Source organism: Aspergillus luchuensis, chromosome 4 (assembly GCF_016861625.1).
Source record: "Aspergillus luchuensis IFO 4308 DNA, chromosome 4, nearly complete sequence".
Taxonomy (NCBI): domain Eukaryota; kingdom Fungi; phylum Ascomycota; class Eurotiomycetes; order Eurotiales; family Aspergillaceae; genus Aspergillus; species Aspergillus luchuensis.
In genome coordinates, this window is record NC_054852.1 from 633,338 (window position 1) to 654,191 (window position 20,854).

Here is a 20,854-nt window from a genome sequence, read left to right on the forward strand (position 1 = left end):
TCAGAAAGGAACCTCAATGTTACACTTTATAGTTACTTCTCGTACTCGTGATGTGCGCCAGGGGGGCGGGGAACCTGGATCGAAGCCGGAAACGGAAGTAAGATAGGGATGGTTGCGGGCACTGGAATGTGGGTTTGTACGGCTCCTGTAAACCTTGGGAGAGGGGTGGCGGTTCCTGTTTCCGTCAGGGACCAGACTTTGTATGCTTAGACTGTGAATTTCGCGAGAATTGAGCTTGGGGTTCTCCGTTCATTTGTTGGGTCGTTGTGGTTGGAAGAGAGATCGATCTGTTGTACGGGCCAGGTTCCATGGACTGCGCAGCAAGAGCGACCTGGGCCAGGCTCTTCTTATCTATTGGAGGCACAAAAGCCATAGCTAAGGGTTAAACAAGGGACCATACATTCTTGGATATAATTACTATAAGTCACGCTAGCAAATATGTACCGACAAGCTCAAGAAACTAGATAACCCCTCGGGTACTCGAACTCCTTCCAATCCAACACGCGCCGCGACCAAGGAAAACCCTCATCATACTGGGCATGAACAGTATCCCTACCAGCCACCAGTCGATGAATATTCAGTCGAGTGCTGTACATGAGGTTCCAGGCCTGTGCCTCGTGCCACTCGTCGCTGCCTTCACGGATGTCCGAATCCTTCGACGCAAGACCGGCCGCTTTGTACGTCCCGATGATGTTGGGGAACGGCGCATAACACTCGATCTGCGAACGGCCATCCTTACCACCACACATATCAGCCATAGAGTTATCCACTGCAGCTACGAGCCGATCGACTGCTAAGGCTGCTAGGATCCTCTCTGCGCCTCGCTTGGTCACCGCGTACCCATAGGTGCAGCAGCCCATATCAGCCCGATAAATGAAACGAGTCGACGTCTCAGGATAAATCTCCTTCCATGAGTCGAGGGGACCGCCCCATGTACCACGGTGATCGACACTGGGGACAGTTGGGTCATTTGGGATGGCATAGAATTGGGTCTCATTGGGAGCGGCAGATGAAGCGCATCCGCCCACCCAGAGGATGTCCCAGTTGGTGCCGTATGGAGCGCTCTTGGTCGTATTAGCATTTCTGGTTAACGCGCGCACGCCTCGAGCGAATTCGCGGAGTTGCTGCCTAATGCTAACGTCCCAGTCTGCGTCGTCTTCGAGGATAAGCGCTGTTGAGTAGGAATTTTGGACCATACTATATCATGATAATGTCAGCTTAGATCAGGATAGGGTTTTCGCATTGACGAAGGAGCATACTGACTTGCTCAAAGCGTTCATATGAGCGCGCCAGCATCCTATCTCGGATGGTGCTAATAGATTATCCTAAAAGAGGTGTTAGCTATGGCCAGAGGTCTAAGACATAAAGCAGCGTACGTTGAGCAGAGCCTTCTCGCTCATATCCTCTGGATGTACCCCGTCTACCCATTCAACCCGAAACCCGGCTATCGACGCAGCGAGGTTGAGGAAATCGCGCTTATCTGTTCGTTCTTTCAGCCCAATGGCGTAAATGTGTTCAAACTGTCGAAAACCGTTAGTAAATGCGTAACGGACATCATCAGGAAATGTAAAACGGAACAAACCCCAAGCGTCTCATTTTGAATATGCTCCAGCGCCCGATCCTCTAACGTGGACCGCGCGATCTTCACCCAGTCCTGTTTCCAATACTTTTCCCCCGTACCACTGAATAAAAGAGTGAGAATAATATAACTGGCGAATGCAGCGACAATGTATTTCGTAAATCTGGATTTCCCCCGAATCATGCTGAGAACTGGCGCCAGTTGAAGATGGTCTATAAAGTGAGAGGAGACATTGAACAAGGTGAAATATCTTGCATATCGCAAACTGCACACTTCTTGCGCCTTCTCGTGACGTCTCTTGGTAATCATGGGTTCCTATTTTGGGATTATATGGGTAAACCTTAAGAAAGAAAAGCTGGACGTTTTGGGTTGTACCCACATTCTTTGTTCAGGAACGGCAGGTTGGTACGTAGAAGCAATCTTTCCCGAAAACGGGAATCGGCACTCCGGCATGGATACGATGTAGTGGAGATTCAAGGTAGCCCCGCAGCAACAAAAGACTTTCTTTAAAGTTTATGAATGAGGAACTGGTCGTCTAGGGATGGATCAGAGATGGCCCTAATAATAGCCTTGGGAGTGGTCTCGAGCCGTAGGATCATTACACTACCAAACAGGTAACAATATAGATTATTCTCTGTCCAGTAACACTATCATGTCTCGGCCAGTGATTGCATGCATTGATCCACTCTTCTAGTCCGTGCAAATAGAATTGCAAGCTAGCTTCGTGGTTATACTGGTAATTAATTTTTATCGGGATTCATAAATTATCATTAAGGTACATAGTATAAAGAAATGCAACTTAAGTCCCTTGTGTATTATTCACAGCCATAAGATTACTCATGTTAATTTTTAGTTAGTTATCTTAATTTTTAGCTGATTCTTTGGAACTGAGAGGTAGTCGGAGGTATGCAAAAGTTCTACGCGCTACTGCGTTCTTGGATAATCCGGCCCTACTTTGGGGCAGACTCAGCTTGCATTTACCAGGTTGGTGATTAGGGTCAGATAAACAAGCATCTGAGAGAGGCCACCCCCACGATGGAAAGACGTAGAAAAAAAAAAAAAAAAAAAAAAAAAAAAAAAGACAAAGAATGTAAACAGTGCATATAACTTATAACTTGTACCGTGTTAAAAGGTGGGAAAGGGGGGTGGAAAAAAAAGAAAGAAAGAAAGCCCCTGGTGGGGATCACCCACAGCCTTAAGATCTCAAGGATAGCTGCAGAGATAGTTAGTAACGTGTTTGATGTAAAGGGGTCTTCGGGTGTACTTGCAAGTCTTACGCGCTACCGATTGCGCCACAAGGGCCACTTGTGTTGAAATGGTTTCACAAATCTGTCTTATTACTGCATGGAGTTATGACCCACTGATACTTGCATTTTCTTGTAAATTTCACAACACCTCCGCCAAGAATTTCCTATTGCGATTATACGAACCGCTGGCGTGTTGCGGGTGGTGTTTATGCTTATTAGAGAGCATCCTAGAATTGCGCGATCTGAATTGACGTTGACCTGATTCGGATGCCACACTTTACAGATAAGATAAACTTTAACTACATAAATCATATTAACATCATTTCTATCGAAGGATTTCCAATGATGTATCTTACTCCTAAATACCAACTTGGCTCAGGGTAAATATACTTCGGAGCCAGTCATCCAAGCAGATGGAAGGTGACTTTCCACCATTTCAAACCAGACAAAAGTATCTGTCACTCGCTCCAAATCCTTGGTAGTCTGAACTATGGAAATCATGTCTGCCACCTTCTCTCCCTTCCCCCTCCACGTTAGATATTCTAGTCAAATAGCGTCGATATACTTGGGAGTTGAACGCCTTTCACTGTAGGGATGGTAGTAGTAGACATGGATGTTGCATGCTATTTGGATAATAAGGCATACATCTACGATCCCATCTACGCCTTTATCTTTGGCTGACGGATCATACAATACAGCTGTGCTCATTAGCCCACCCACACGGCGACATAAGAAACCCAACAAAAGCTGAAAAGTCTCACATACCTTGCATTTATCCTTGCCGTCCACACACTCAATCTCACTGACCATCTCAAACCCCAATTTCTCATAGATCATCAGGTTCGGGAACCCCTTGGAACTTTCCAAGTAGCAAGGCATGCCCTCTCGGTCAGCTTGTTGACTAACTACCTCGACCAATTTCCGACCCAGCCCCATTCCTCGCATCGAGGAGTCGACCGCGATCACGTTGCAGAAGTAGTAGCCGCGGGGATCAGTCCAAACTCGGTCGTGAGTCTCCTGTTGTCGGGCTTTCCAGAGCCAGTAACGACGGACATTAAGGCCACCTCGGCCACCGAATCGGATGTTATTGTACAGCTGGCGGAAGGAGAGGATCCAGTCTTGCGCCCAGACGGACCAGGGGACAGGCTCGGACGGGGGTTGCGGGCTGTACCACCAGCAGACTCCGACGACGGGGGAATCGGTGGGAATCTTGTCTCTGGGGGTGTTGGTGGTGTATTTGGCCACGAAAATAGGCTCGTTGCAGGAAAGGCCGTAGAGGAAGTGTGCAGCAAGAGAGGCAGCGTTGCGGTGAATGTTGAACTGTTCATAATTTTGTTTAGTTTTATTTATATGGTAGAGCTGGGACTGACAGAGTAGGGAGCGGGATTCTACATGTACAACTCTAGCTCAGTCTGTACATCGTTCGAGGTACCTGGTCTCTCTAACCGAGATTGGAAGGTCCTCGAACGGAGGGCTACTTACCCCGGATTTATTGTTGAATACCCAGTGAAAGTACGGGTCGTCGGCGAACGCTTTCTGTATGCATGCTACGGCCGAGGGGATGTCCTCTTTTGTGAGGGGAAGGATCTCGATGGCCATATTGGGTTTGTTTGTTTGCTTTGTTCTCGTAATTGGATTGGGCTTGGATTGGGGAAGATATTGAGTTTATGATGTATGATTTGAAAAACGTATTTGATAAGTGCATTCAATTCCTACTGGCTCTGCGAATAGGTTGCGAAAGGGCAATAGTATATGCGTGAGAATGACGACGGAGGGGATAAAGAGAGAGCGCCATCTATTGATGGGAGCCGAGATAGACGGACAGGTCGAGAAGGGAAAGCGCGGGTGAGTCGCGAGGACACCGACCAGATGAGGTCTTTGATGGAACTGGCAGTTAATATTGATGATGATGATGAAGAAGAAGAAGGTGAGAGACGGACTGTGAGAGGGTATATTTATCTGGGTTTCCTCTCTTTCATGCTGCCACCCTCCCTTCGTTCCCAATTAGGCAAGTCCTACACCGACCCCGTGACAGCCCACGCTAACTTGGTTTGGTAGTTCGATGCGGCGCCGCCCGGCTCTGCTCTCCCCCTTCCCCACCAATCATATCCCCAAGATCGTCCACCATTGACGATCGCCAAGCCACTAGACGCGATTCGGCAGGTTTTGCCGGAGGATCTGCTGGTCGGCAGGGCTTATCGTATCATGGGGATAGCTTCACGCACGGGGAAGCTGCCATCTACCGACCCTACGATAGCCGAGTGATGAGACGAGTGGCATATGAGATATAGCCGAGCTTGAATAAACCTTATAACGGGTTACGGAAGGGTACCTTAGAAGACAAGACTATCAGATCCGACCCACCTTACCGTGGCTGGGATATAGGTTCTATCGATTGTGCAATAGCCCCATTTGTGTAGCATAGAGCAGTGCTCGTTACACCGTGACAGATAACGTGTGTTATTGGCTTCCTAAAAGATCGATCACTTGAACTAGTCTTATATACAAGCCGAATATGGTTGATTTTGACCTATAGTCCCAGCTTGCGCTGGTGAAGGTATCTTTCTTTTCTTTCTTCTCGCATTTTCATGACAAGCAGAACATTCAGGGTTGGGTACGGAGTAACAAGCTTTTTCTTCTTGCTGACACTCGACACCTACCCAAGGGGAAGGCCAGCCGGCCCACTTCTACTAACGGGGACTATCCCACTATCTACACGGCAATAATAGTGGTACTTCGGTTACTGCAGTGCATACCTTTCTCTATGAGGCAAAGTCTTTCTCTTGGCCTAGCTAGCGACTCTGGCAGTTCCGGTCATCCATGGCAACGAATAGATCGTTTCGGTCGGTCAGGCCAAGTTGCCTCACCATCCAGGGGTATTGCAGGTGGATATCTCGCTACTCGGAGTAGACGAGTTCACTAGTTCTCGCATATTGAATGCTAGAACAGCTGGAAGCAACTACAGAATACACCGATACTCCACAAAGACTCCTAATGCCTTAGATTTCTATGTACCTGCCGTACTATCATCAATATATTTTTCAGTAGTAGCAACAGCAGTAGCAACAGCGTGTAGTCACTTGTCGAGCATCATTATAGTCCTGACATCACTGCGATCAACTATCTACTTGGCGCGAGTCCGACGCTTTTTGTTGGTAGCAGTCCCCTCCGCCATATCATCCTGCCCATCCGGTGCATTTCGTGCTCCACGACGCCCTCGTTTGGGGCGCGTCTCCTTTCCTGTCGCCGAATTTGATGGTACTGGGCTCTCCAATGACCCATCTGCAGCTGGATCATGCAAGTGACTATCTATGCCAATTGAATCAGCCTGTTCCACAGATACAGCTTGCTGCCGGAGTCGACTAAATGCTTTCTCCATCCTTGTCTGTCCACCACTGCGGACACGCGGTGCAAAAGCACCCGCTCCTTGCGGACCGCTGAAGAAACTAGTAATATTCGATTGTGTGCCCTCCTGCTCTCTGCGGTTCATATCGCGAATTACGGGCACCAGCACCTCATCAGTGCGTTCTTGACTCCAGCCAATTGTTGACATAAGGAAGTCCCTTAGACCATGCAAGTCGGGCACTCCCCACTGAAAGGGAGACGGGTCCGAATCCACCTCTGGTTCCAGATACGCGGCATCGACTCGGGGATCGGGGAAAGATGGTGGTAGGAAGATTTTTGTAGCATGCTTTTTGAACTTCTTGTAGAATGTTGCATGGCTATCGTTGCCCATATTGAGTCCTGTCTGTACCTGCGTCCACCAATCACGGAATTCTTCCAGTGTCCCGAATTCAGTGAGGATCTCTAAAGCAGTTACAGGTCCGATGCCGGGGATTCCTTCTGTGTAGTCGCTCCCTAATAAATGGGCGAGCCTGATGAGTTTGGTGCGGAACAGAGAGTACTCTTTCTCTAGGTCAGTTGTGAGGTAGCATTCCACAAACTTGCTTTGATTGAACATGTTTTTGTAGACGCGTGTGCCTCCAAATAAAAATACATCACTATCATCGGTGATGATACCATCAACAAGGCCAAGTGACACCAATTCTGCACACTGGGCTTCAGCTTCCATAGGGGCCGTGACGTATGGAAGACCGAATAGCCTCAGCAACTGCTGGCATTCAGTAATCATGACTTGTGACACTTCGTCTGCATCTCGGCGGTCCTTCTTTTGCTGCGACCGCAACTGTCTTAGCTCTTGCTCGTAGTCAAATGGAAGTTCGGTGTGAGAAGTAGAGTTTAGTGTCGCTGCAAAGCGTACATGCTCTTCCCCTTCAGCCGCAAGCTGTTCGAGTAATTGCTCGTCTTCAGGATCTGAAAAATTGTCGTCATCATAATATTCTTCCACTTGGTCTGATTGATCTAGGGTAGTTGGCTCCGTGGGTATGTTGTCTTGCTGTATGACAACATCCTCGAACTCAGGCGATGGCGACGTTTTGGGGTGCCTCAAATCTGTTTCATCATCAATGGAGATGTGTTTCTCCGTCATAGATGCATTGGACGCATCCACTGCAATGATATCTCCCGTATGTGCTTCCAAAGCTTCGGCATCCTTTGTTTCAGTCGCTTGTGCTTCGACAGGAGTTACTTGTGGTCCAACCTCGAGTTTGATTTGAGATTCTTGACCACCACCGTTCAATTGAGGAGTCGGCTCCAAGTCAATGAATGGTTTTGAGCCTTTTGAAGCCCCTGAATCATGGTCCCCCATCGTTTCTTCATCGCCAACGATGAACACGTGGTCTGGTACATCCTGCTCACTAGGCGGCTTCACCACTGGACGATGGTGAACCTCATCACTGACGAACTCAGCATCCTTGACACTTTGCGATGGCCCTGAGAACCACGGCGGCAGTATCTGGATATCCTTCGTCTTACTTGATCCATTGTCGGGTTTTGTTGCACCAGCTTCTTGTTCAGCTGATTTACCACGGTTGATTAACTTTCCAGCTTTGAACGGTTTAAGTGATTCAAAGGGTAGCGGGCCATCGAAGGGGTTACCTGCCACTTTGGGCGGTGCTTTCTTTACTCTCTTAGATTGTGCTAAGGCGGCGACAAAGTCCATCCCTTCGTCATCACTATGATCAGACTGGTCTGCGGGGGCCTCGTGGATAGTTGGAGGCACATAGTTCTGGTTAAGCTGGATTTCAGGTAGATCATCATCGTTGGTATCGGCATCGGCACCAACACCAGATTGGAAAGACAACGCGATCGCTCGTTGAAGCGTTTCGTCATCATCATCTCCAGTGGCATCGAACAATGTATCTGTGGTATGGTGGTTATGCTTCGCTAGTTCGTTCTGACCACCTTCCACGAAAAGGGAGTCATCGTTGACTTCCTGCAGCTCGGGGCCTCCTGCATCCAAGCTATCACGCATCTCGTTCCTGTTTGATTTGTCGAAAACCCCTTTCTGGAGGGAAGGAAGCTTAGGAAGTCGGTTCAATCCTTCGATAGGCACATCTTCAAAGCCACCATCATCGTCATCCGAATTATCCTCTTTGTCAGGGAATATCAGCTGCTGACCATACTGATCAACATCGATAGGTTTGTCCTCCTGGCCTTCCTTGTTTCCCACAACTCCCAGAACCCAGCCCCCTTCAATGGTATCATCCTTCACCAAGACATACTCCTTCCCGCGTTCTCCGGCAATACGTTGTCCTGATTTGTACAGAGCATCTTCGCCATTCATGCCGTTGATATTCATCAGTCGTTGGGTTAAGTCATTGCGCTCCTTTACACGCTCGATTTGAAACTTCGAGAATGCCATTCTATTAGGAAACATGCTGTCTAGTTGCTCCTTTGAGTACCCCATCCGGAGACGGCTTCGGAGTCTGGCCGCATTGAGGATATTGTACCGGTCCGTCGCCGGGAGACTGACGAAGAATGGGCTATCAAAGTCAATCTTCGAGAAATCATACAAATTGATATCTTCTCCTTGATGAAATTGCCTCGCATATTCCTCCAATTCTTCCTGTGACATGATGCGAGGGTCATTGGGGGCCCCCATCTCTTCAAGGCTGGTTTGTAAATCCGGCAGATGATAGGCGTCTTTCTTCTTGAATGACCGCGTCTGCTTCTTTTCCTGTTCGGTTATGAAAGCATCACCAACATAAACAGGGTTGTCCGGCACCTCCTCTTCATTTTCCATTCTCCCCCTCCGGCGGGTAGCCGCCTCTTCCTCAGCAGACCTTTGCAGCTGCACAGCCAGCAGCTTTCCAGCGGTCCGCACGGCATCTTCTCGCCGACCTTCGCGCCGTTTCTTCCGGTTTGCTATAGTCTGGCGCTTGAGGACCGGAGCGCCACCATCAAACACGAAGACCGGCTGGATTCCGAAGTAGAGTAGCTTGCATATGCGGCGAAAGAAGCCCACGATATGAGAGTTCCGGAGGGCATTGCCTTCTTTGTCGCGTACCGCCTTCAAAAACTGGTAAATCCATATCGAGGCATCGACAGCCAGGCGCTTTTTATTGAGAGTTTCCAATTTGATGGGCCGTGCACAAGGATGTACGACCGTCCAGAGCCCATGGACACCCATGCTGCTTCAGCAGTCCCGATATTATGGGCTATGACAGCCGTACCAAAGTACCGAATACTTACACGTCATATACGTTGTATGAGATGAAACTTACTAGGCGATTGTTTTGACGATTTCAGACGACGCGGATCAACTGCAGTCGGGAGGCGTCGATGAGGTCATCGGACACTTTGTGGCACGTGATACTGCCTGGTAGCAGATCACGTGATTTATATGACCGGAGCCGACACGATGGCTTCAGCGGCTGATGGATTTGTATGTCAAAAGCAATGTTTGCAAGCTAATGGCGGGGGAATATTTAGATCATGCAAAAGTAGCTCTCTCACAACTCTCATCACTGTGGTGACTCTGCTGGACTCATGTCTTCTGAATCCGGCTCTCTTCTATCCATGCGCTTCCATTCATCTGGTTAGGTCTCACCTGGGTGCGCTACTATGCCCTACAGCTTGTCTTTCCAAATTAATCGATTCTCCTTTCTGGTCCAAATATTGGAAAGTGAGTCCCACTTATCTTGATGGTGACCTTCAGTTCCACGTTCGGTTTCAAAATTTGTAGGATAGAATCCATGAACCCTCCGTCTACAAGGCAGCCTGTAGAAATCAGTCACAATCCCTCCCGGACATTGATGATGCAGGGTACCGCAGCCCAGCGTACAGCGATGGTGAGGTAATTGTTTTCATGAAGTGCTTTGGCGCACTGTAAAAGCAAACCAGTAGATCAACGGTGTATGTATTGTTCTATCGGGCGTATGTTCTTGACTTCCCTTATGGAAGAACATTAATCTATGGTGGATCAGTATCGGGACTCTATGGGCGGAGATGGTCATGTTTGCGATCTAATTAGGGTATATAGAAGTATAAGTCCGTAGACACAGTCAGGTTCGAAAGATGAGACCGTAGAATTGAAAGAGACCATGGACATGGAGATCGGGTACTGTGCCTGTGCTTGATGAATTTCCCATGATATATGTAATATTGCACACAAACCAATCATTCCACCACCAACGCCACGTGGCACCCGGGAATATCAAACTTAGCACTTGATTTGACGGAACTAGAGGCCTCTGGTCCGACCACAGGCTGCGAATAAGTGATTGCTTTCTCCGATAGCGCACCAAAGAACTGAGGTACAACACCCAGGTCCTTCTCCGAGCCATCGGAAGAGCTAGGAATGGCCTCGGAATCAGCAACAATGCCGAAATCAAACCGGATGCTCCCCTCTTGACAAGAAGGATTCGGGGCATGGTCTGTTTCCACGGAAACAAAAAATTGAATATAGTCACCCGGTCCTGCAGCTTGAGACAAACTTGACATACTTTCATCCAGTTGTGGCATCTCAAAGAACGCAGGCGGCGGGGTAGATATATCTGAGAGCGTTTGAGTCTCCTGGTCTGCGAAGATATCGTCTAGGCCCAGGAGCCCCCGATTATTGTCTGTTTCAATAAAAGTAGTTTCAGGGTCTAGAGATAGAAGGCCTTGTTTCTTTCCCCATCCACCGCCACCACTCATAACCCGATGGAGTTTGCCTCCTGCGCGGATTGCTTTTACGAGGCTCTCCTGCATATTAGCGTTGTTTTCCAATTGAAAGCCCCTTTCGGAGTTCTCAATTAGGGCCCAAACAGAAACTCTTCGGTCAACAATGCCGTGTTCCTCAATGTAGCGTGGAAGTTCCTTTTCCAGTTCAGATGAAGCTGGCATTGGTTCCGTTGATTGACTATCCACATGTTTTGCCAACTGACGAAGGATGTTTCCCATGCTTGAGATAACTCGCCTTCGTTGGCCAACAGGAAAGAGCGGTAGATTAAATGAATTTTGGACGGAAGCAACCGCTGAGGTCACCGTGCAATTCGAGAGGTTCACTGATTGCTCTAAGGTATACTGCTGAGAAGGCGTATAAGTCCAGCGCGTGCCAAAAAGAGTGCTATCATTCCCGTTGATGAATATTGTATTGGCAAGACGCAGTCCGAGTTCATGAGTCGACCTCTGCAAAGCATTGGAGTATGTGTCGTTTTGGAGTGTAAAGACCAGACTGGACTCTGCAGCTTCCATACTCCGAACACGACGAGGCACAGCAATGGTTCCCTGTATATTTTCTGCCTTTACCAGCAAGATTGAAACTCCATCAGAGTCAGATGAAGTTTTGCTGTCGACAAGCCCTTCGAGCCTGGCGCGGAGGTCGGGTAGCTTATCGACCACGGCAACAATGGCATGGAGAGGTCCTGACGATTCGCGGTTGGGTGTAGATGGATATAAAGAGTTAATCAATTGTTCCAGAAAGCGGTTCGATGACACATCAATCCAGTGGGCGAATGCAGAAGTGACTAGGAGGATAGGTACGTAATTTAACGAGAGGGACTCTGGAATGGGGGATACGCTCGAAAGGACGTCATCTGGTGTCTCTTGAAACCCTTAGTCAATGGGAACGGTCATAGGCAGATAGCAATTCTCACAATTTGGCCCGGCGTTCTTGTTAGCCAGGTATATGCCAACGGAAGATCTTTAGCCTCAGTGCTCCTCGATGACGCAGCTGCGTTTTGGGAGATCAGTCGGACCAGGGATGTCGCTTTTGGTTTCGGTTTAGCATGTCCGACAGTAGCCAGCCGTACTGACAGAAAGCGCGGGACGCGCCCGAGTATTAAAGACATAGAAGCAGCATGGATATCGACACGGGACGGTCGATTGATACAAAGAATAGCTGATTTGAGGTGATCATAAGGATTTGGGGAAATGCGGAGATAGTGGGAGATTTTCTGGCCTCCACCGCCCTGCTTATCATATCGACATGTGAGTGGCAGGATTCACGTGATAATATGGTGCTTCTCCACTTGCGTTCCTAAGAAATCTTTTGCCTTTCTTCGGCGTGTTGCGAAGGTAAAGGGGGCAAATGTTAAGAAAAGTCGCGGTTGCTTTGTAGACAGTGTGTTCGTATTGTACGCGCAGTGAGGGTTCATGCGGGCCCCCTTATACTTGGTAGATACATATGCATACTTTGGGCTGGATTTAGTTCTGATGCATCTTGTATAGATCCAAGGCGCTGCTTTCATATTACGCATCCCGTTGTTTGGGGCCTTATACAGAGCTGGACGGAAGATCAGCGATGGGGAGCCCCAATCTGGTCTTCATGATTCCGCGCAAATACATTAATAAAAGTGCTAGTTAATAATGATAATGATTAATAACACTACTCCGCAGATAGGCCCAACAAAACAAGGGACGGGAGGCAAACCAGGCCGATAAGCAGCCTCACGTGATGCCAGGGACTTGGACCCGCCCCCTCACAGAAGTCCTGATCGATGATACTCTGGCAGTCAAAGAGACTTTGAATGCTTTTACTCGATGGCCACTAATGCCCGCCGTACTACACGGCGTCTTGACCCAGCTTCTTCAAGGAGCAGAGGATTCTCTTACTCTCCTCCTGACTCAGCGATCTAACGCTTGGTTCAGAACGGGTAATCCACCCTGACTACTTTCATGATGCCAAAACTGTGGCCTTGCGCCAGCTCGGCGAAGATGAGTATTCCAAGCCGAGTTATGCCGGCTTCTCACGTCGCCAGATTAGCCATCTGGAACCCCCGTAATCACAGCACCAATGCCATAGCGACAGCTACCCGATCCGAAGATGGGCTATCCTCACCGGCCCCTTCTACCGACTCCGTGCCGCCACGATGGGCTGCTCTAAAATCAGCGAAGCCCTTTTCGGAATTTCTGACAGATACCTTCAACCGCCAGCACGACTACCTCCGCATCAGTGTGACCGAGCGATGCAATCTCCGCTGTCTCTACTGCATGCCTGAGGAAGGCGTACCATTATCTCCACCGGCTCGTCTCCTTACCTCCCCCGAAATCATATACCTCTCGTCGCTCTTCGTCTCGCAGGGTGTGACCAAGATACGTTTGACAGGCGGTGAGCCTACCGTTCGCAAGGATATTATCCCCCTCATGCAGTCGATCGGGGAACTGCGTCGCAATGGCCTTCGTGAGCTTTGTCTGACAACGAATGGCATCTCGCTACACCGGAAGCTGGACGCCATGGTTGATGCCGGCTTGACTGGAATCAACCTTAGCCTTGATACGTTGGATCCCTTTCAATTCCAGATTATGACGCGACGAAAGGGTTTCGATGCGGTGATGCGGAGTATAGACCGGGTGGTGGAATTAAACAAAGCCGGGGCTGGGATCAAGCTAAAGATCAACTGCGTGGTGATGCGGGGGATCAATGATCGGGAAATCATCCCTTTCATCGAGTTAGGGCGGAATGACCCCATTGAGATACGCTTCATCGAGTACATGCCCTTTGATGGCAATAAATGGAGCCAGGGTAAGATGGTCTCTTACCAAGAAATGCTGGCAACCATCCAGGAGAAGTACCCCACTCTCCAGAAGGTGCCAGATCACAAGAACAACACAAGCAAAACTTATCAGGTTCCTGGCTTCAAAGGCCAGATTGGCTTCATCACCAGCATGACGCATAACTTCTGTGGTACCTGCAACCGGTTACGCATTACATGTGACGGGAACCTGAAGGTCTGTTTGTTCGGTAACGCCGAAGTGTCCTTGCGAGATATACTTCGGAAGGGAAACAACGGGGAACCCATTAGTGAAGCAAGGATGGAGGAGCTGGAATCTGATGATCTTGTCCGGAGAGAGGAGCTGCTGGATCTCATCGGAGTAGCGGTTAAGAGGAAGAAGGCAAAACATGCTGGCATGGGTGAGCTCAAAGATATGAAAAACAGGCCGATGATACTTATTGGTGGGTAAGCATGGATCTGTCAAATATTTTGGTATGAATTGTCTTTCTTTTGGGATGGCCACTCCTTGGGCTGGTGACACGACTTATGTGAATCATGAAGAGTGCATAATTTTCTTACTACTGGCAGACCGCGCTGATAGACATCAATTAGAAAGTAATCCATTCTCCACTATGAATGCTACTAAACTATATAGCCATCCCCCAATTCACGTGACTGTGGCTGCCTATGACATGTTGCGGCCCCATCGGAGCTCCTAGTGTCTGTCACGTGGGCGCCTAGCGACTTTTCAGCCCAGTCGATCGATGGCCACCTCTCCAGCTACAGACCGACGCATCCTCAAAGTGTCATCTCCGGGTCCGAAACTATGAGCTCCAGGACCTTGGTCGGGCTGCGATCGACTACATCGACACACCTGCAACGCAGTGGTGTTGCTGCCGCTACCGCCGTCAGCAGTAGTAGTACTAGTAGTAGTGGCAGTGCCCCGCGTCGATGTCTTTCCTCGGCTTCCGGTCGGCAAGTGCAGCAGAGTGCCGAGTTCTCCTCCAGCAGCAAAACTTGGGATCGTTTAGGTCGCCGCGCCAAGGAGAAGCTCCTAGACCGCGAATTCTTCCTCAGCTTGTTGAACTCCGCCTCAACCAAGCGTGAGGCCAAATCTTATTTGGCCCGTCTCAAAGCTCAACACCAAGGAACTACTCCCCTGAAGCCGGCCGCCAAGCAATCCGGAGTATCGGAAGCGACAGCACCAGTGTCGTCGGGTGCCAGTTCAACCTCATTCTATGGCGCCTCCCGATCGGTCTATGACAGCCCCGTCTTCAGACATGACTCAACTCCAACACCTCCCCTTCAAGATGTGTCCGAGCGCCTGCACCTGGCCCTGGTCAAGATAACCACTCCGCAGCTTCTCGATGACTCGACCGTCAACGGCGTGGCCAAAACCCTCTCGCAGCTGAATCGTCTGGGAATGGCTTGTTGTGTGGTAGTCGACCCGGGCACAGCAGGCGATCCTAACAAACTGCGGAGGATTGCGGCCGAGCAGGCAGATCGCATCTCAACAGCTGTGGATGCCCAGCCGGACTCGAAATCAGCTCACATCGACTCTGTCCTATCCGTTTCTGCGCTAAACCCTGAGGCGCCCAAAGTCCTATCCCGGAAGGTACTGCTCGGGCCGTTGCGCGATGGTCACGTCGTGGTCTTGGCCCCCATTGCTTACACAGAAGACGTTCCTCGAGCAGTGACAGTCTCGGCCAGCGATGCCATCCTGGCCCTCACCAAAGAGCTGGCCGGACTGGCAACAAATCCTGACCCTGATGAAGACCCAATACTGACGGCCCAACGGATCGCGGCCCTGCAGGAGGAAGTGTCTTTGGATCGAGTTATCCTCCTGGACCCCTTGGGCGGGATTCCTGCTTTCAGTGGGCCTCAGACATCCCATGTTTTCATTAATATGGAACAGGAATTCGACGATATTGAGAACGAGTTGCTGCGGGTGTGGCAGTCGGCAGCATCTGCAAAGAATAATCTTCCTGAGGAAGGTTTACCGTCCATTGCTGATAGCAATCCTCTCTCCAAATTCGCCGACACGGAAGTCGTCCCAGTGCCCCCTAGTCAAAAAGCGTACTCGGCAGACCTAACCTTGGATACAAGCATGGTGGAGGGCCACTTGAATAATCTGCGACTAAGCCAAGCCGCACTGGCGATGCTACCCTCGGCATCGTCTAGTATCATCACCTCCCCACTCGAAGTTGCAAATTCAGCACAGAGCCCCGGAGGCGCTAGTCCAGATGTATCAGCTGTTGGAACCCGACGACAGAGGAACCCGCTCATCCATAATCTTCTGACCGACAAGCCTTTGCTCTCGTCTTCTTTGCCCCTAAGCCGACGTGCAGCCCTAAATGGCAGAGGGGACTCGATTGTTACACAGGCCTCCCACACCACGTTTGTCAAGCGAGGCATGCCGCTGACCATCATTCCGAATCCATGGCTTTCACCTTGGACGGCCAGAGATCGACCGCCCCTGGGGCTCGATGATCCCTCGATCGACCTGCCCCGACTGGTTCATCTCATCGAGGATTCCTTTAACCGCAAACTTGACGTACAAGACTACCTCAACCGAGTCAACGGTCGCCTGGCCGGACTCATCATTGCAGGGGAGTATGAAGGAGGCGCCATCTTGACCTGGGAGCTTCCTCCCGGCGTAGAGGATGATGGAAGTGAGGCGAGCCAAGCTCGCATGGTTCCCTATCTGGACAAGTTTGCCGTTCTGAAACGTAGTCAAGGTGCCGGTGGTGTGGCCGATATCGTCTTCAATGCAATGGTGCGCTCTTGTTTTCCGAATGGCGTGTGCTGGCGCAGCCGCAAGGACAATCCGGTGAACAAGTGGTACTTTGAGCGCTCTCAGGGGACATGGAAATTATCGGATATGAATTGGACCATGTTCTGGACTACTCCAGGACTGACGGACGATTCTCAAAAGTTTCGGGATTACGAGGCCGTGTGCCACAGTATCCAGCCGAGCTGGGCTGATGACACCGGTGTTGTGGATTGATTGATTACCTGAACATATTCGTAACACATGTATATACCCATTATCCGCTTGTTCGTTCGAAGTGAGGACCTAGGTGCTTCGTATCTTCTCGTAACGAGCTGCATCAATTCCAACCTAAATCATTTCAAGTCGGATTCTTCGACCGTGGAAAAGTGGGATCATTATGATGCGCAGCGACGAGAAAGTGATCAACTGAGTAGATCTTGGAATAGCTTCAAGAATAAATTACACGGCATCCAACCGGCCAATAGGGACGTATTATACGAAAGGATCTCGATCATATAATAACCGTGGACCTGTAGTCTTCGTCCCTGTTGCGATTCATAATCGATGGAGAGAACCATAAAGAGCACTACTGCCATAGCAAGGAGTAAGGTAGTGCTCAATAGATTCTCCCAGCTGATGGAGCTTGGCTAAGTACTAAGTATCGATCAAATGGGGGAGGAAGATGGATGAACTATTGATCCATCCATCATCCGGGCATTCGAGGACCACTTCCCAAAGTGGACTAGTGCTCGTGCGGAGGTCCTCGTACACCAATTGGGGGCACGTGGTTGGTCGCCCTGGCTGACTCAGCCCTTTCCCCCCACAGGGATCTTTTAGCAGATTCCGATAAGACAAGCAAGAATTTCGGCAATTAATCTCTCTCCTGGCCTCTTTCGATCGCGCGCTTCCAGAAACGCAAGGAGATCTTCGGCCTCCAGCCAGACAGCGCTGCTTGCTTCTTCCATCATCTTTCCAAATCAAACGGTGTGGGGTTATTCTTCTCAATGACTATGCACTTATCAGCGCTTCCTCGCGATTAGCATCCCATCCTCCTCTCTTTCCCCTCCTCTCTCTTTTTCCCCTCGTTTTCCCCTCCCAGTCCCGAGAGATTCAATGCTTTCCCTCGGCCTTGCGATCTAGCCGGGTCCAACGAGTGTGGATGACTTGACTAGGCACAAATCACTGTTGAAACCACCGATCGATCATCTTGCAGCTCCTCCCGCTCTAAAATCCTACCCACCTCTCGGTGTTAGCCCGGGATTCTGACCTGTCATATCTGCCCGATAAAAAAAAAAAGAAATCAATCGCCATCGCTACCGCTTATGATCTTCGGTTTGCGCCAACCATAAGACACAATTGGGGCGCATCATGCCGCCAACCACAGCTCCCACCACTGCCACACCGAAGCTGGCCTCTCCGGGTTTCAATGCTGGCGCCAGACCCTACCGGTCACACAAGGTTAGGGCCTGCGACTTGTGCAGGAAACGCAAATCGCGATGCACCGTTGACATCCCTGGTCAATCATGCCTATTATGCCGCGTTCAAGGAGCGGATTGTCACTATCAAGAAGAGGCCAATAATGATCCCCCACTCACTAACGGCCATGAATCGAAACCGTGGGTGCCAGATCACACGCGCGTCTCGTCGCTAGGACAGAAACGGAAGCATACCCCAGACGCAATCGATTCCCCGTCGCACCCCAGCCGCCGCCGCGCTTCCAGCGTCGCACATTCGGACTCAGCCCTAGACCGTCGGAGAAGTGATTCCAGGAGCCAAGGGGTCGATGACCCCCATAATGAGTCGGTCTTAATTGTTGGCCCTGTCGTGGCCGAGGATGCCCAGGTTATCGAGAGATACATGCCGCCGGAACGGACCAGCAAATCGGTCGAACCAAAAAGCCAGCCATACAACGTCTACTCGAGCGATCCTCGGAAGCCCATTCTTTACACTACTGTATCCCGGCGGAGGCAGGGTATGCGGGTTGGAGTTCCTCCCGGGGAGAATCAAAAGGAGATTCTCGAGCAGATCCTTGGCCCATTCAAGCGCGACCTAGTTAGACTGTACGCTTTCCCGTAGAACGGATCCCGGAGGTAGTTTGAGACACCATGCTAATTCTCCTTCTCAGATTCATCGACCGGTTCAATGCAGCATTCCCGATCTTTGATGGGGAAAGTTTTTGGGAGGCGTTCTTGTCGGAGTCCCCAGGTGACCCGCCAGCCTCGCTCCTCTGCCAGGTCTATTCGATGTCGCTAGTCTACTGGAAACACACTCCTAAGCTGGCCTGTCACCCAAAGCCAGATGCCCGGTACGCGGTCAATATGACTGTCGCTGCGCTCCACGAGGAATTTTCGGCGCCTGGGCTCTCAACAGTCAGTGCAGCCCTCATTGATCTTACAGGTCGGCCCATCTTCTCAATGACAGGAAATGCCATCAGCTGCGGGCGCATGATTTCCCTTGCACATTGTCTCGGACTGAACCGCGATCCGAGCCACTGGAAACTATCCCGCCCCGAAAAGAACCACCGCATGCGGCTTTGGTGGGGCGTCGTTATCCATGATCGCTGGTAAGCCTATCTGACTTACGCCCATAAATGGATCTGGCGTCTCACTAACATGCACTCAGGGGGAGCTTTGGTCACGGTGTGCCTCCTCAGATTGCGAAAAATCAATACGATGTTCCTCTTCCAACGATTGAAGTTCTGATTCCCCAGGCTTCTCGGACCCCCGAGCGCGTGCGAGCTGCGCATTGCCACATTGCTCTGTGCCGGCTCACTGAGATCTTAGGCGAGCTATTACCCCTTGTCTACGGCTTGCAGTCTCGAGCCCACCGCGAAACGACGAAGAAGGTGCGACAAATTCGCACAGATCTCGACGCGTGGGAGGACTCTCTCCCCGACTGGCTTCGCAACCCCATTAGCACAAATACCACGGAGGAGCGCATATCCGGGACAAGCAGTCTGCAGCTCGGCTTCCTTGCAGTGAAGATGCTTGTCAGCCGTGTCGAACTCAACGTGAGTCCCATTGGACCCTTTCTATTGGATTCGCATTTTTACTAACTTTGCCTAGGAGGTCAACAACGCCGAAGCAGATAACCCGGAGGCGCGCCGGTACTTCCAAACAGAATGTCGGCGATCCGCCGAAGAAATCGTGCAATTCATCTCCTCCCTCCGGAAACAGAACTTCCAGGAATTCTGGCTCCCATGTATGCTGCATCCTCAAGATATCCTACATGATCCGGCGAAGAAACCGAGATGGCACTAACAACTTTACAGACAGCGCTTTCCACCTAACCACAACCGCCACCCTCCTCGTCCGCTGCGCTCTCGAAACCACCGACCCCGAGGTGGCCCGCTCTTGCCTAGCCAACGTCGAAACCTTCCGATCAATCCTCCGCCGTGTTCGCGAAGAAGAAGACTGGGACGTCGCCGACATGTGCCTCGATCACTGCGAGCGTCTCCTCAACCGCCTGAACAATAGCACCGGCACCACCACCAGCGCTGAACATCCGCCCACTTTCACAGATCTTGGCCAGCCCCCGGATAGCACCCACCCTCATCGACTAGTGAATCCCGCCGCCATCGCCCTCCCGGAGACACAAACAAACAACGATATTGTCGATGACATGATGAGCATCTCCGGGACATTCGGCACGATGGACGGCTTTCCATTCGACATGACAGGCATCTGGGATGTTTCCGTATTCCAGGATGTTAATCTGACATAAGGGTGCCGCTCAAACGAGGTCATAATTATTATCTGGCTGCTTGCTATCAACCTCCTCATTTCAACTTGGGAGTGGATTTTTTTTTTCTTTATTGTTTGTATTTGGTCTAACCGGTTACAATGGTTGTATTCAACAACAGTACGTATGGATCGGACATAGGATGGTGTGTGTGGTTTTGTGAAGCTTTTTATTCATATACCCAACTTCGTTTGCGCGGTTTCTCCTCTAGGGAGTGTGATTGATTAGAATTGGTGTCTGATTGTATATATAAAACAGGATACAAGTGTCATACTGCAATGATAGTATTCGTTAGTAGTTACAGTATACTGATGGAACTTACCAATGAATGTAATAGGCCTCGTACTACTAGTACCAAGATCTATGCAATGGATCGCACGCGTTTTCTAATGAATGGATGACAATACTATTTAGTTACTCAAATCATGTATAGTATATGTTCAGCTATGGTGATGACCTCCCTACGTCGTCGCATGTGTTGCTTCGTGAATTAAGTGTGAATACTGCGAGTTTGGGGAATTCGAGGGCATTCCGGGCTATCTTATTAGCTTCAAATGGTGAAGCAACATGCATAGCTAGCATCTTCCTTAGCGGGCTCGATCGTCTGATATGAAATGAATCGAATTGAATCTAGATAGACGCTTGACGTACACTGCAAGAAAGGTAAGGGAAGGAATAGGGGAGAACGGTACAT

General features: G+C 50.0%; 7 protein-coding genes and 1 non-coding gene across 8 annotated transcripts; 3 read left to right on the top strand and 5 right to left on the bottom strand.

Annotated features, from left to right (window-relative positions):
* Positions 1-452: 452 nt before the first annotated feature.
* On the bottom strand, positions 453-1,888 carry AKAW2_40248A (putative LPS glycosyltransferase; the record flags this gene model as incomplete). Its single annotated transcript, XM_041688559.1, has 4 exons — positions 453-1,197; positions 1,264-1,325; positions 1,377-1,520; positions 1,583-1,888. The coding sequence occupies 4 exons, from the start codon at positions 1,886-1,888 to the stop codon at positions 453-455; spliced, it is 1,257 nt and encodes a 418-aa protein (XP_041542331.1).
* An 859-nt stretch (positions 1,889-2,747) lies between these two features.
* AKAW2_t40008A lies at positions 2,748-2,881 on the bottom strand. Its single transcript has one exon. It is a non-coding gene; the product is annotated as a tRNA-Ala (tRNA).
* Positions 2,882-3,372: 491 nt separating this feature from the next.
* On the bottom strand, positions 3,373-4,425 carry AKAW2_40249A (GNAT family N-acetyltransferase; the record flags this gene model as incomplete). The annotated part of the gene is made up of 2 exons (XM_041688560.1): positions 3,373-4,146; positions 4,309-4,425. The coding sequence occupies 2 exons, from the start codon at positions 4,423-4,425 to the stop codon at positions 3,373-3,375; spliced, it is 891 nt and encodes a 296-aa protein (XP_041542332.1).
* A 1,525-nt stretch (positions 4,426-5,950) lies between these two features.
* RAD2 (ssDNA endodeoxyribonuclease RAD2) lies at positions 5,951-9,358 on the bottom strand (the record flags this gene model as incomplete). Its single annotated transcript, XM_041688561.1, has 1 exon — positions 5,951-9,358. The coding sequence occupies one exon, from the start codon at positions 9,356-9,358 to the stop codon at positions 5,951-5,953; it is 3,408 nt and encodes a 1,135-aa protein (XP_041542333.1).
* Positions 9,359-10,347: 989 nt separating this feature from the next.
* On the bottom strand, positions 10,348-12,002 carry AKAW2_40251A (uncharacterized protein; the record flags this gene model as incomplete). The annotated part of the gene is made up of 2 exons (XM_041688562.1): positions 10,348-11,754; positions 11,808-12,002. The coding sequence occupies 2 exons, from the start codon at positions 12,000-12,002 to the stop codon at positions 10,348-10,350; spliced, it is 1,602 nt and encodes a 533-aa protein (XP_041542334.1).
* Positions 12,003-12,828: 826 nt separating this feature from the next.
* Positions 12,829-14,115, top strand: AKAW2_40252S (molybdopterin cofactor biosynthetic protein; the record flags this gene model as incomplete). The annotated part of the gene is made up of 1 exon (XM_041688563.1): positions 12,829-14,115. One exon carries the CDS (start codon positions 12,829-12,831, stop codon positions 14,113-14,115), a length of 1,287 nt encoding a protein of 428 aa, XP_041542335.1.
* Positions 14,116-14,472: 357 nt separating this feature from the next.
* On the top strand, positions 14,473-16,653 carry arg2 (acetyl-CoA:L-glutamate N-acetyltransferase; the record flags this gene model as incomplete). Its single annotated transcript, XM_041688564.1, has 1 exon — positions 14,473-16,653. One exon carries the CDS (start codon positions 14,473-14,475, stop codon positions 16,651-16,653), a length of 2,181 nt encoding a protein of 726 aa, XP_041542336.1.
* Positions 16,654-17,787: 1,134 nt separating this feature from the next.
* Positions 17,788-20,142, top strand: AKAW2_40254S (putative C6 transcription factor; the record flags this gene model as incomplete). Its single annotated transcript, XM_041688565.1, has 5 exons — positions 17,788-18,479; positions 18,545-18,982; positions 19,042-19,429; positions 19,485-19,620; positions 19,691-20,142. 5 exons carry the CDS (start codon positions 17,788-17,790, stop codon positions 20,140-20,142), a joined length of 2,106 nt encoding a protein of 701 aa, XP_041542337.1.
* Between the last annotated feature and the right edge of the window lie 712 nt (positions 20,143-20,854).